We start from the raw sequence: 14,174 nt of genomic DNA, 5'->3' as shown, positions 1-14,174 counted from the left end.
GAATATTTATTATCCGGATTCGAAGATGAGCTCCAACCCATTTACCTCCTCATACTTCAGAGGTAAATAGGTCATTTTACAAATTATTACCAACTTACTTACAAAGTAATCACACTCCTAACAGCGGTAGGCCTTCGTTAACCACGGTTAAGATCTAACCCGCGTTAGGTCACACCGAGGTGCTATAAAAGGGCTTGCAGGTGCGACGAGGGTTTTGCGTTTTTTTTTACCGCTCGTCTCTCTCTCTCTCTCTCTCTCTCTCTCTCTCTCCTTCTGTACGATTCCTTTTTCTTGAGAGAGATCGATGGATTCGTTTCCGCAGAAACTTAGGGTTTAAGCAGTGAACCCTAGCCCCGAAGGGGAGGGGAAGAAAGCCCTAGAAATTCCCTTCTTTGTTCTTTCTCTCTCGCCATGGCTCGTGTGGGGAACTCCTTTGCCCTCCTGGTGGACGACGAGAGCGACGACGTCTCCGCCCTCCTAGCCTCCGCCGCCACCAAGTTGGACGCCCCCGAGAAGAAGTCGGCGCCGCTTCCGCAGCCGTCCGCCCCCGCGAAGCTTCCCTCCAAGCCGCTTCCCCCGGCGGAGGCCGGTAGGGATCTTCGCTTGCTGTTTCTTCGTGTTTCTATTGCGTTTGTTCGATGACGACGTTGTTTTCCTATTGATTTCAAAGGGGTTTTGGTTCGGTTTCTTTTTGTTCAGTTGAATTGTGTGTGGTTGTTTTCTTAATTTTCCGGTGTTAGGGTTTTGTGGTATTTTTTTTTTTGTTTTGGGTTTGCTTAGATGACGGGGTTGATTTGTTTCAGTTAAGGCTGAGAGGGGACGGGGAAGAGGTGGCCGAGGTCGGGGCCTTGGAAGGGGTGGTGCCGATGCTGGGAGCGGTGGGCGAGTGAGTAATGGGTTTGCTGATGATGTGCGCCCACGCTCGGACGGCTATCAGATTAACTATGGGGGCGATTATGATGGGAAACAGTTTGGAGAAGGTGTACGCGGTCGTGGTCGCGGGAGAGGCCGAGGTAGGGGTCGGGGTTTTAATGAGGACCGAGAGATTGGGAACGAGAACCGAGTTTATGGAAATGGAGGGCGGGATGATCAAGGCCATGGTTATGGAGGACGGGGGAGTGAGAATCAGGTGCATGGTGGAGATGGGAAGGATTATGTCAATATGAATCGTCAGTATGGGAATGAAAACAGGGGGTTCAATGGTGAAAACCGGAATTTCAGGGGTGGTGAAGGGCGCCAATATGGTGGTGGTGAAGGTGGTCGTTATGGAAGAAACGATCGATGGAATACAGGTGAACAGAAGCAGGCGGAAGGTGATGGGAATAAAGAAACTGTTACCAGCGTTGAGGCTACTGGATGGTAATCTCTTTTAACTTGTGAACTTTTGCTTCATTCTTTTACGGGGCTACATTCTTTTCAGATGTTTAGGTGTCTCATCATTTTCTTTTGGCTGCAACTTTCAGATTCTTGTTATCATTAATACATGAATGTAGTGAAAATTCTAATGATATTTTTTCCTGGTAATTGTATGGCTTGCTTCTTTTACTTGGGTTTTTGTGGCTACTGAATTTATTTTTGGAGTCAAAATATGTTCCTTATTTCATAGGTAAACTTTTCTTCCGCTTTTGAATTATTTAATGCCCCTTCCATCTTCCCCGTTGCTCCTTCTTCCTTTTCTTTTTGGGTTTGCTTCAATTACATCCGTTGTGAAAGATAATTATGTTGTGGACACCTCCATCTTCTTGGTTATTCAGGTTTCTTGCTGAACATATCTGTATAAGTATATGGTTTTGATCTGTTGAAGTTTCTCTCTAAACCAATTTTGAAATGTTGAGTCCTACATGCTGATATCAAACAGCCTAATCTATCATGCTTGATCAAGATGACTCATGTTCAACTGATTAAGTTGTCACTCAATATTGGTAGAGTAATATAAATGCTCTCATTTAGATTCTACAAACAAGCTAGAATCGATAGCCTTGGTGTGCGCACATTTGATCCTTCCAGTTTTGCTTTTCCTGATCTATTCTACTTGGGAGCACATCTCAAATTCTTTCCAACCGAAATGTTTGATAGCCAGACCAGTCATCTTTTTTTTTGTACTTTTGATTGCCTTACATTGAGATCTTTGCAATGGAAATATATTTTCCGTTTGTATACTAAGCAGTGTATTAGCTGCAGTCAAGTCTTTCTGGCGCACTAATCCAGCAATGAGATTAAGAATCTAACTTTCTAGTTTTTCTATCATGCTGTGCCTCTTCTGCGGTTCTTTTGTTGTCATGTTTCTCATTATTTTTGTTATATATGGTAACTTAAGGAAAACATGAATTAACATGCTTAAACAAACCATGCTTTTCAAGTTTATATGCAGATGCAGACCAAAATGCATATGCATCATGGCTAGTAGACTTTTCTTTGTTTTAGTTATGAGATTAGGCATCCAGGCAACAATTTCAAGTTTCCAAAGTCCTGTTTTTTATTAATTTGTATCACAGATCAAGTGTTTTAACAAGAAAATGGTCCCTATTTGATGCAGCATGTTTTGGCCTATCACTGTTCAGATAATTTCATTTATCTTGTTTTTTTTTGTGGAAGCTTTATATGATGGTGAAAATAAAAACTGCCGAAGGCAGCAGATATTTTAAACCATCTTATTTTAAGGCACTGTTTTGTTTCTTCTTTATTCTGTACCGTGGCTGTTTCATTATTTTTCTGTGTGTTTTCCCACACTAAAGTGTCAGTGTCAATAAACTGTGGATTTGGTTGTGTTGTAAAAGTGAATATCATGTCTTAAAGTTGTGCTTCTGGATTAGTATTTTAGGTTATAATCGATGTTTATGTTTGTGCAATTTTTTACTAAATGTACTGGTTTTATTGTTTTCATCTATTTTTTATGTTTTTTTGTTGACTGGCTTATGATGTTTATGACTTATGACTGTTGTCATGAGCAGGGATGTTCCAGAGACTACTGAGGCACCAAAAGATGGAGAGACTGAAAAGAAATCCGAGCAAGTTGATTTGCAAGATACTGCTGAGAAAAAGGTCACAGAAGAAGAAGAAGAAGAAGACAAGGTGGGTTGCCTTTTCTCCCCTTTTGACTTATACCTGGCATTGAAAATATGGTATTTTATATTGGCAAAATTGCATTTGCACAGGAAATGACCCTGGATGAATATGAGAAGGTTCTCAGTGAGAAGAGGAAGGCCTTGCAAGCATTGAAAACTGAGGAGAGGAAAGTTACTCTTGACAAAGACTTTCTGGAAATGCAAATTGTGGAGAAGAAGAAAGATGATGACAATTTGCTTAAGCTGGTGCGTTCTTTTTTTTTTGAAGTTCATGCATAATATTGATTTATTGCTTCCATTGGTTTATCATTTTTCTTGTTGCTTCATCGATGCTTTCAGAAGTCCGAGAAAGAGAAGCTTAAGAAAAAGGATGTCCTTGAAAAAGAGGAGAGAGTTCGAAGGGTAAGTTCTTCCTCTGTGAATGGCATGTTCTTGAGTGCATTTTCCTGTTGGTAGATAGGGTCTTGTCTGTTCAATGATTATGAGTAACCTAGAATGGAACACCATTTTAATGCTGTGCACCATTTTAATGCCGTGTTATGATGGATGCTGAGAGCAATCAAATAGATACTTGTGTTTTGATGTTAGCATATGGAATTGTGATAGCCAAGGAAATAAAAACAAACTAGACAATCTGACTGCAAGTTATAAATTTAATGGAACTTCTAGATTGCATGCAAAATCTTGTTGATAGTCATAGTGGCTAACTTTCTCTGATAGTTGATATTGGTTGACTTGAAAGGGGATGGCCCATCTTAGGACAACTGCTGCAATGTGTAGAAATGATGGGAGCCACTAAAGCTGAAGTTTCATTTGATATTAATTGTTTGGATTTTGAGAATGTTTGTCAATAAAAATAGTGGCATGCCCTATAACGCAATAACTGTGTAAATTTTAGTTGATTTGTTCATCGGATGATTTTTTCCTCTGTTTTCTTAAAACCCAGAAAGAAGGAAAAGATATAACTTGCTGTTTCCAACCTGTCACAAGGATATGGGTAAAAGGACACGAGACACCATTTTTGTGCAATTTTCTATTAAGAATAATATACAAAGAGACACGACACAAGGACTAGTCGAATAATCCCTGTGACATAACTTTCAAGTATTGACATATGGTCATTCAAGATTGTGTAACTCATACATGACCATTAAACATTTATCACCCTAAATCAAATTGAGAAAGGCAATTCTACTGTTCCTGGACAGCCAATGCAGCAGAGCACAGCTTTTTTTTTTCACTGTTACACTTGTGGAAAACCATAGTTCAAAACAAGCACGTTTTTCCCTTGCAAATTCTTTTACATGAGGAAGAACTGGTTCAGTATGTTCTATTCAACATGGTAAGGGGGGTAAACACAATGCTCATTTTTTGTAAATGCTAATAGTGTTAGGCATGAATATCTTTTTCTTCATAATACCTGCATTTTTTTTTTGAAAAATAATACTTTGCTTTGATGGTTATACATAAACTAAATATATAGCAGGACAGGGAAAGGTGTTAGCAATAGTTGGAAGAGATTAGATCCACTGTGCTTTGCTTCATGACTATTTTTTTCATGTGCAAGTACAAGAATGATTATGAGGAAAATAACCACAATTATAAATCCCCATCGCCTTTCTTTTTTATTGTCTCAATAAAAAACTATGTTAATGCAATTTCTATGTCCCATTTTATAAAAAAAAAGAACAAAGGAAGCTGCAATTATAGTGACTAAACTGCCAGTGCAGAGCAAAAAGATTCCTTGATCTATGAATGAAAAGAACCAGACTCGAATAAGCATGGACTTATTATAATGATGTTCTTTTGCCTAATAAGAACTATTTTCCTTCTGATACCTGTTTGACAATAATGCTGCTACACGTGGTCTTTCTATAACACCGTTCAGCTTTAAGTGATGCACATGAAAGTAGATTTCAAGGGGTGTTTGGACCACAACTTCTAATAACTGGATTTGGCTTCAATATAAAATAGTAGGCTGAATTGAGAGGTTTCTGGGTCTAGGATATGTTGCAATCACTTTCATAGTATCTGTCACTCCTATGTAGGGGCATTATTGTGCCCTCCTGTAATCTTGTACATAATTTTTGCATATTGGTTGCTTTATTCATCAGGTTGCTAATCTAGCAAACTAGCAACTTTTGGTACACCTGGATTATAGGGTTCCTAGGATCCCCTGGGGATAGCGTTATCAGAAGGAAATATGTTTTTTACTGTTATCTGTTCTGAAAATGCTTTAGCTGTACATGCTCCAAATGTTTACAGTTTACACCGTCAAAATGTGCTTAAATGATGAGTAGCTGAAATTGCGATTACCGAGTTTTAGTAGTTGATCTTGACGTCACGTGCTATAATGCAGTAGAAGGTTTTCATTTTTGACATCTTTCCTCTCCAAAAATTATTTTTGGGTTTGGAAATGGTCACAATCTTGTCCGAGCATGCATGCTGCAGAAGCATCAGCAGGCAATCAACCTTGGATGCCACAGCCTGACATCCTTTTTCTTGGTCTTCTCCTTGGGTTAATACAACACGGGCAGTGCCATCTCTAACGGAACTGCTGCTACTACTGCGATTGCTGTTGTCAACTTTCTTACTACTAAGGTAATTACCATCGATCTTGCCAATAACCAGATGATTATTTTTGCAGTCTGTGAGCATAAATGAGTTCCTGAAACCAGCTGATGGTGAGAATTATGTGGGCCGTTTGCGTGGTCGTGGTGGACGAGGACGTGGCCGAGGTGAGCGTGGGGTTTTCCAGGGAGGTTTTGGCAGGCAATTTACTGGTGCTGATAACATATCTGCCCCTTGCATCGAGGATCCTGGCCAGTTCCCACAGTTGGGTGGGCAGTGAAAACTCTGTGATATAATCTGCGGATCATGTTTTTGTTAGGATTCTAGTCTTTTGTTTTTATTTTGTTATTTTTCCTTTCTTTTTGGATACATACTACTACTATACTAGAAGTCAAGCGAGGATGGTCTTTTTCCCTATAATTATCGTCACCTGGGATTGATTATGGTGCTAAATTTTGTATCTTTTAGGCCTTTCTTTTTGAGTTTTTTTTCCCTTTCGCTGCCTTATCAACCAGGTAGGGCTCTCTTTCTCCCTCTCTTTCCGGAGACCCTATCAGAATTTCAGTATGTTCGGTCCCTGACTGGCAGTTCAGTGCTTTGCTGTAAAGCTACATTTTCTATAAGCTGGTATTCTCGTTACATTTTACTAAATCAAATAATCTTTTTTGCGAATCATTGTTGGTTCTCTGCTCCAAGTATCATTTCTGATTCTCTTTTAATCTTTTTCAAACCATGTGATCAGGTCAGGTTGTGGCCTACCTTATTCGGTTTTTATTCTTGATGAGGGTCTAATAATGTGGGTTTAACTGTTTGATGTACACTTGTTGAGGCTTTAAAGTTATTACGTGTCTCTGGTTTGAATCTAATCTTAGACTGTTATATTTCATCTCCCGTTGGAAGCTATCTTTAGTGGTTTAGGCTGCGCCTTGCTGTCTATTGTATCTAGAGTTGCTTCAAGCCGTGGGTTGTATTAGAGCTTTGCTGTCGCTAGACTTTTGCTGCTAAAGAGCGGAAGCCATTAGTATCTACTTCTCTACTCTGGTACCTTAGCTTATAAATAATTTTTCTGATAGGGAACTCTCCCTCTATCACAAGTTGGATTCTTTCTCCTGAGATGCCCTCCTGAAGCTTTTTTTGCTAAAAATGACATACCTTTACAATATCTCAGTTCCATGTATAGAATATCGTGGAACTAGAAGAAGTCCCATAGGCGTTATACATAAGAGAGAGAGAGAGAGAGGTCTTTATTTCAGGCTATGTTTGGGGATCGTTCCTTGATGGGTGTCCGTGCGCTGTGAAAGAAAGAAATTCCTGCGTTGGAATTCCGCAAACGAATCTTATCTGGGGGTGATGCTACTATTGCCTTTAACAACTTTCATACAACATGACGATGGCCAGTGTCCCATTATATGACATACCAAAAGGTTTGTCTAGTTTGGAATATCTCACTTGGTTGGCCTTAATTGATGATGATTTGCAGTCACTGCTTATTTTCACATTCATCCATGACAAGCAGGTTGACCTGGTGACTCAGTTAACTCAACTCGGATTGCCTAGTCACCGGGTCAAAAAACACGCTGAACTCGTTTTTAACAAAACCCGCCAGAGTCATGTGAGTTATATATATATATATATATAATAAAAATATTATATATAATATATTGGTAAAATACTATATATTTTATATAAAGTTAATATGATCTGACTCAGTCACCGAGTTGACCCAGCCGAGTCACAAGTCATTCAAGGACAAGCCGAGTGATGAGTCACTGGGTTTTAAAACACGGATGACAGGTCATTTGGCCATGCACCAATACTGATGGTTCCCCTTTTTTCTCCTCTGCCTCAAATTTTGATTCTAGTTCCCATGATACTCTTTTCTACTGCTCCTTTATGAACATAAATGAGTTGAACACCATGCAACTATATCCAAGAATACAATCGTCTCCTTGATTGCAGTTTCTACACTAAATTCATTTTCGCCCAGGTTAATTTCAATACGCCCATTCAGTAACAGGCCTCCAAGTAACGGTGCTATAGTTGGTCATCAGTTTGAATAACTAATTGCGTTATTAATTTGGCAATCTTCGTACTGCAAAAAAAATGCAAATCTTTGTACATGCAAGAAAATCTCTCAGCACATGCTCCAGTGGTCGGTTCTTATGAAAAAATATAAAATTAAGATTAAGAATTCTACCTAGTTGGTTCCAAGTTCTAACATGTTGATCAGTCTAACGATGCCAAGGTTAAACACTGTGCAAGTTGTGCTTTCAGCACAGCTTTTCAATATCGATGGTGTTACATAGCATTTCCTTCAAGGACTGTATCTTTTGGTATAGGTTCCATGGCTGATGATTCTTTGCAGATTAGTTAGAGATTATGATGATCCCTAAACCAACCAACCCACCCCCAGAAAAGCAGATTACTTCCACAAATAATTCCATTGACCAGAGGAATTGCAGTACCGATGTCTGGCTAGTCATAATTCCATCATAACTTAAAACCATGCCTTAATATTCATATCTAATTCATTGATAGTTAATTTTCTTGCTTAGTTCTTGTTCACTTTTATTACCTTGTTGAAATTAGATTAAGTCATTAATTAGTTTGCTATGTTCAACTGATTATTTTCTTGATCTTTAGGTTTAGTTAGGTTCTTGATTTCTTAAATTAGTTAAACATCAGCTTGTTTGTTTTGCTATTTTGTCTTTTAGTATTATAGGTTGTTACAAGTTAGTTCATAGTTACATGCAGACGTGTGGTGAACCCTCAAATCTACCCTCAAAGTATTTTGAAGTCTAAAAAAACCCTTCAAGCCCTCAGAAAGGCCTCCAAAGAGTCCTCAGAGAGCAAAAGTGTTCAACCTAGCAAACCAAAGATTAAGGGGACAAATGACTCAAGCACTGAAGACTCTTTTCTTTTATTTTTAGAATAGACTTTTATTTTATTTTATTCAATTCAATTCATTTGGATTTATAATAAAACTATTTATTTATTTGTTTAAGCCCTCTGCAGGGGCAACACTCTCTTGTTTATTTAGTTAATTAATCTTTTATTTTTCAAGGCAATAAAGCGTAGTTTAGATTGCGTGCTTCAATACAAAGTATTTTGCGTTCTTTGAGATCGACCCAAACTTCACCACTAGTGTGAGCCGGTTTTTATAATTTGATGCACGGTTTGCACAAACATTTTTATTAAAAATATCTTTTTAAAATACTTTATTAAAAAAGTTGCATCAAATTTTTGGCATCGTTATCGGAAAATGACGATTAATATGAGTATTCACTTTATTGTCATTGTTTGTTCTCGTCTTGTTAGGTTGCTAGTTTTCTTTCTGTTCTTTACTCAGGATTGTTTAGTTTTCTTTCTCTACTCTTTGTTTAGGATTGTTTAGTTTCTTTTCAGCATCTAGGTTTAGAACCACGTGTTTACACACTCTAGATACCAACTTACCTTTCTTGCATGACTCACTTATTAGGATACTCTTAGAGGTGACTGCGCATGATTGGTACCGTACTCATATCTTACTTTTCACAAAATATCTATGGGTGCAAGTGTGTGGTGCTTGTTTATTTTCTGCTTTCTTGTTATTTTTCTTTTACCTGCTTTATGGTTTGCTGTAGTTTAGCTGCACTGCACGCTAGGTAGTTAAAAAACTTGTTCCTTAGAACTATTGTTGCACCGGTCTACCCTAAGGTGCATGCATGGGCGACGCTCGCTTGACGCCAAGCTTGCAGAGTTAGTTGAAGACCTCGAGTCTCTTATTAAGAAAGCTTGCAGAGTTAGTTGAAGACCTCGAGTCTCTTATTAAGAAAGCTCGCAGACCCGACCCCAAGACTGAGGATCAACAATTGATTTGTCCTCTTAGAGAGTACTTCATGCCCAATACTTACATTCTCGCCTCCTGCATCACAAAATCTTATATGAGAGCAAACTATTTTGGGATCAAGGTAGTGTCATCCAAATGTTACCATCTTTTTATAGCCTTAGCAACGAAGACCCCTACCGTTATCTCGATAAGTTCTTTGAGATCTGCTCTATAGTGTGGATCAATAATTTCGGGGATGACGCGTTAAGGTTAATATTGTTCCCTTTCTCCCTCAAAGACAAAGTCAAGCACTGGTTGAAGGCTTTAGATACGGTTCAGATTACCACTTGGAAACATATGTAAAGTGAGTTCCTCAAAAAATATTTTCTGATTGGTAAAATGAACCAATATCGAAAAATCATCACCAACTTTTCACAAATTGAGGAAGAGATGTTTCATGAGACGTGGGAGAGGATGAAAGATCTTCTCCAGAAGTGTCTCCACCACCAGGTGCCTCATTGGCAAATGGTGCAATATTTTTATGACGGACTGATTGAGAAGAATCGTCAAATGGTTGATGATGCTTGTGGGGGCACTTTCATGTTGAAGAGTGAGGATGAGGCATGGGCTCTATTTGATACCCTGAGTAAGAATTCGATGCATCATGCTTCAGCATCATGATCTGAGAGGGCTACACCTGCCCCTGTTGGAGCCAAGAAGGTTGGTATCTTCGAGTTAGGGATGAACCTTGAGTTGCATAACAAGGTCGACCTGCTGACCTAGAAATTGAATCAGTTGTTGTTGAATCTCTCCCCAGCCATGCAGGTGTGTGTGTTGTGTGCTAGCCTAGCACACCATTCTTTGACTATCTTATGGCACCACAATACCTTGAGTTTGTTCGAGAACAAGCTTAGATGGCACAAGGTTTTGCCAAGCCCATACCGAACCCATATTCCAATACTTATAACCCAGGTTGGCGTAACCATCTTAATTTTCCATGAAGAAATCCACAAGTCCAACCCCCCATCTTTTCCCAGAACCAACCCAGGCAAGGCGGTTATGCGCCTAGTTTTCAGCGATCGAACTACCCCCCAACCCAGTCCTTTTATAGTCAGCCTCTATCCCAGGAGTCTGCTTCTAGCCAGTCATTTGAGGATAAGATGTTGTAGGCATTCTCGGACCTTAAGGCGAACTTGAGTTCCCACACACACACCATTGCGAAACTTGAGACGCAATTGGGACAACTCACCGAGGCGCTTAGCAGGCGAAGTGAGGGGGCATTACCTAGCCAATTGTTGGTTAACCCTCGGGGTAAAGAGCTTATGCATGGTCTGCATATGACAGATACCCATCAAGAGCAGGCTCAAGCGATTGTCACCCTTAAGAGTGAGAAGTAGTACCAGTCGAGGGATGCTACAGGAAAAAATGTGAGATCTAGTGAGAAGCAGTCAGTCCCTACTATCATACCTCATGAAAATGAGAGGGCTCTCATTTCTGAGCCTTCCAAGTCCTATATCCCCAAAGCCTCATTTTCTCAGGCGTTAGAGAGACCAAAGTCGTTCGGCTAGAAGAGAATGAACATGCAAGAGATCCCTGAGATATTCAAGCACGTTTAGATAAACCTCTTATTGCTAGATGTCATCCAACAGGTCCCTGCATACGCAAAGTTTTTGAAGGAGCTTTGTACACAGAAGAGAAAGTTGAGGTCCTATGTGTCGAAAAAGATTTATCTGACGAAGCAGGTGAGTGCGGTGTTACAACACCAAATCCTATCGAAGCTTAAGGACCCAGGGGCTCCTATTATCTCATGTGTCATAGGAGACATCACTGTTGAGCGTTCCTTGCTCGACCTTGGGGCAAGTGTGAATATCTTATCAGGTTTCTTTTATGACAAGTTCAGACTAAAGGATATGAAGCCGACACCTATGACTCTGCAACTGGCAGACATATTGATCAAGGTCCCATGAGAGATTCTTGAAGATGTTTTGGTTAAGGTGGAAGACTTATACTTTTCTATTGACTTCATCATCTTAGATATGGAGGGAGTAGATGATAAGCAATAAACCCCCATCATTTTAGGTTGCCCCTTCCTGGTCACTGCCAATGCATGCATCAATTGCTTCACTAGCGCAATAGACGTTTCATTCGGCAACTGGAAGATGAGGCTGAATATTTTTCATGTCGTGATGGGGCCTGCGGGCGATGAGGTTTCTTTTGAGGTTAATCTCATTCAAGACTTTATAGAGGAGGAGCATATTTGGATGTTGAGTGATTCACCTCAAGAGGAGGAGGATGCATCACTCGAGGGAGAGAGCTTAGGATTGATTGATAGACAGTCAAGTGAGCTGAATTAGACTTGGCACTTTGAACCACTCCTTGAGTTGGCAGAGAAGCCTACTCGACCTTCTATTGAGAGACCACCTAAACTTGAGTTAAAGCCCTTACCGGCCTCGCTTAAGTATGCCTTTTTAGGAAAGGATCAGACTCTCTCCATCATTATTTCTGCAGACCTGACTGACACTGAGGAGTGTCAACTTCTGCAGGTCTTGCATGAATATAAGGAGGTGATTGTATGGTCGGTACCAGATCTGAAGGGGATAGACCCCTCCTTTTTGCATGCATTGAATTATTATGTATAAGGGTGCCAAACCCTCAAGAGAGATGCAAAGAAGTTGAATCCTCATATGAAGGAAGTGGTGAAGAAGGAGGTAGTTAAGAGGTTGGACATTGGGATCATACATCTCATCTCTAATAGTTAGTGGGTGTGCCCTACCCAGGTTGTCTCCAAGAAGTTTGGGCTCACCATTAAGCTGAATGAGAAGGGAGAGAGTGTCCTCATGAGGACTACTACGGGGTGGCGTGTGTGTATTTTTTATAGGAAGTTGAACAATGCAATGCGGAAGGACCACTTCTCGTTATTGTTTATCGACCAGATTTTGAACAAACTTACAGGCTAGCATTATTTCTGTTTCCTAGATGGTTATTCAATATATAATCAGGTAGTCGTTCACGCCGAGGACCAGGAGAAGATGACGTTTACCTATCCATATGGCACCTTTGCATTTAGGAGGATGTCGTTTGGGCTTTGCAATGCCCCGACAACATTTCAGTGGTGCATGATGGCGATCTTCTTTCATATGGTAGATTACGTCTATGAGATTTTCATAGACGATTTTTTGGTCTATGGCTCTTTATTTGATGATTGTCTTCAGAAGTTATCGAGAGTGCTGAAGCATTGTATGGAGACAAATCTTGTGCTTAGCTAGGAGAAGAGTCTTTTTATGGTGCAACAGGGGATTGTTCTTGAACATATTATGTCCGAGAAAGGGATTAAGGTCAATAAGGCCAAAGTGGAGTTGATTGCCAGATTATTTCCACCGACCTCTATATGGTAGGTGCATTCATTTTTAGGGCATGCATGTTTTTATCGACGATTCATTAATGATTTCAGTAAAATTTCTAGACTGCTATGTAATCTGTTGTCGAAAGATCAACCGTTTATTTTTTATGATGCATGTCTGAGGGCATTTGCATTTCTAAAGGAGGCCTTAACCATATTTTTCATTCTTTGTTCCCCCAATTGGTTTCTGCCTTTTGAGATCCTGTGTCACGCTTCTGATTATGCAATTGGAGTCATTCTAGGCCAGAAGATAGAACAAATGTCTCACATCATTTATTACGCTAGTAGGACCCTCTCTGATGCTCAGATGAATTATACGACCACTGAAAAGGAATTGCTAACCATAGTTTTTGCCCTTGAGAAGTTTTATTTATATTTATTGGGCTCCAAGGTCATTGTTTACTCTGATAATGCCGCCATGCGATACTTGATGAGTAAAAAGGATGCCAAACAGTGCCTCATCCATTTGATTCTTCTGCTACAAGAATTTGATCTCGTGATTCAAGATAAGAGTGGATGTGAGAATCTTGCAGCAGATCATCTGTTCAGACTTGTCGTGGAGACATCTATTGATCAGGGATAGATTGATGATTCATTCCTAGATGAGCAGTTTCTTCATGTCAAGCGTTTGCCCTGGTTCACACATATCATCAACTTTTTTGGTAACTGGAGAGTTTCCTACATATTGGAATCGAAATACGAGAGATCACTTTTTCTCGCAGGTGAGACATTATTTCTAGGAGGATCCAAAGTTGTTTCGATTATGTCCTGACTAGATGATTTGAAGGTGCATCCTCGAGGAGGAGTATGATTCTCTTATCTCTTTCTGTCATTCTCTGGCCTGTGGAGGCCACTTTTCTAACCGGAAGACTATTGCAAAGGTCCTCCAGTTTGGATTTTGGTAACAGATACTTCATAGAGTTGCTCACGATTTTTGTCGGAGGTGCCTACACTGTCAGCAGACAGGTAGCATTTCCAAGCGCGATATGATGCCCTTTTTGCCCATTCTTGTCGTAAAGATTTTTGATGTCTAGGGCATTGACTTTATGGCCCCCTTCCCACCATCATTTGGCTTTGTTTACATCTTAGCGGCAGTTGATTATATCTCCAAGTAGGTCGAGGTCGTGGCCACCAAAACCAATAATCATAAAGAGGTGCTTTAATTTATTAAGCATAATATTTTTAGTAGGTTCGGTGTTCCGAGGGCGAAGATTAGTTATGGCGGTATGCATTTTTGAAATATGTAGGTTGCTTCCTTACTTAGGAAGTATTCCATGTATCATCGGATTGCTACACCATACCATCCACAGATGAGTGGTCAACTCGAGGC

General features: G+C 39.9%; 1 protein-coding gene across 1 annotated transcript; it reads left to right on the top strand.

Annotated features, from left to right (window-relative positions):
* Window positions 1-215: 215 nt before the first annotated feature.
* Window positions 216-6,096, top strand: LOC149833285 (uncharacterized). The gene is made up of 6 exons (XM_090015033.1): window positions 216-589; window positions 804-1,359; window positions 2,952-3,072; window positions 3,156-3,311; window positions 3,405-3,467; window positions 5,713-6,096. Exons 1-6 carry the CDS (start codon window positions 412-414, stop codon window positions 5,914-5,916), a joined length of 1,278 nt encoding a protein of 425 aa, XP_089871159.1. The 5' UTR covers window positions 216-411; the 3' UTR covers window positions 5,917-6,096.
* The last annotated feature ends 8,078 nt before the right edge of the window (window positions 6,097-14,174 follow it).

This window comes from Nuphar pumila, chromosome 7, assembly GCF_984573655.1.
Source record: "Nuphar pumila chromosome 7, dmNupPumi1.hap1.1, whole genome shotgun sequence".
Lineage (NCBI taxonomy): Eukaryota > Viridiplantae > Streptophyta > Magnoliopsida > Nymphaeales > Nymphaeaceae > Nuphar > Nuphar pumila.
This window is presented reverse-complemented; position numbering and strand designations above follow the sequence as displayed.

What these genes read in the sequence shown, in the direction of transcription:
- LOC149833285 (XM_090015033.1), top strand. Translation starts at nt 412, where the DNA reads ATGGCTCGTGTGGGGAACTCCTTTGCCCTCCTGGTGGACGACGAGAGC. An exon ending in AAGAAGAAGAAGAAGACAAG is followed by an intron (nt 3,073 to 3,155) that starts GTGGGTTGCCTT and finishes GCATTTGCACAG; the next exon opens with GAAATGACCCTGGATGAATA. An exon ending in ATGACAATTTGCTTAAGCTG is followed by an intron (nt 3,312 to 3,404) that starts GTGCGTTCTTTT and finishes CGATGCTTTCAG; the next exon opens with AAGTCCGAGAAAGAGAAGCT.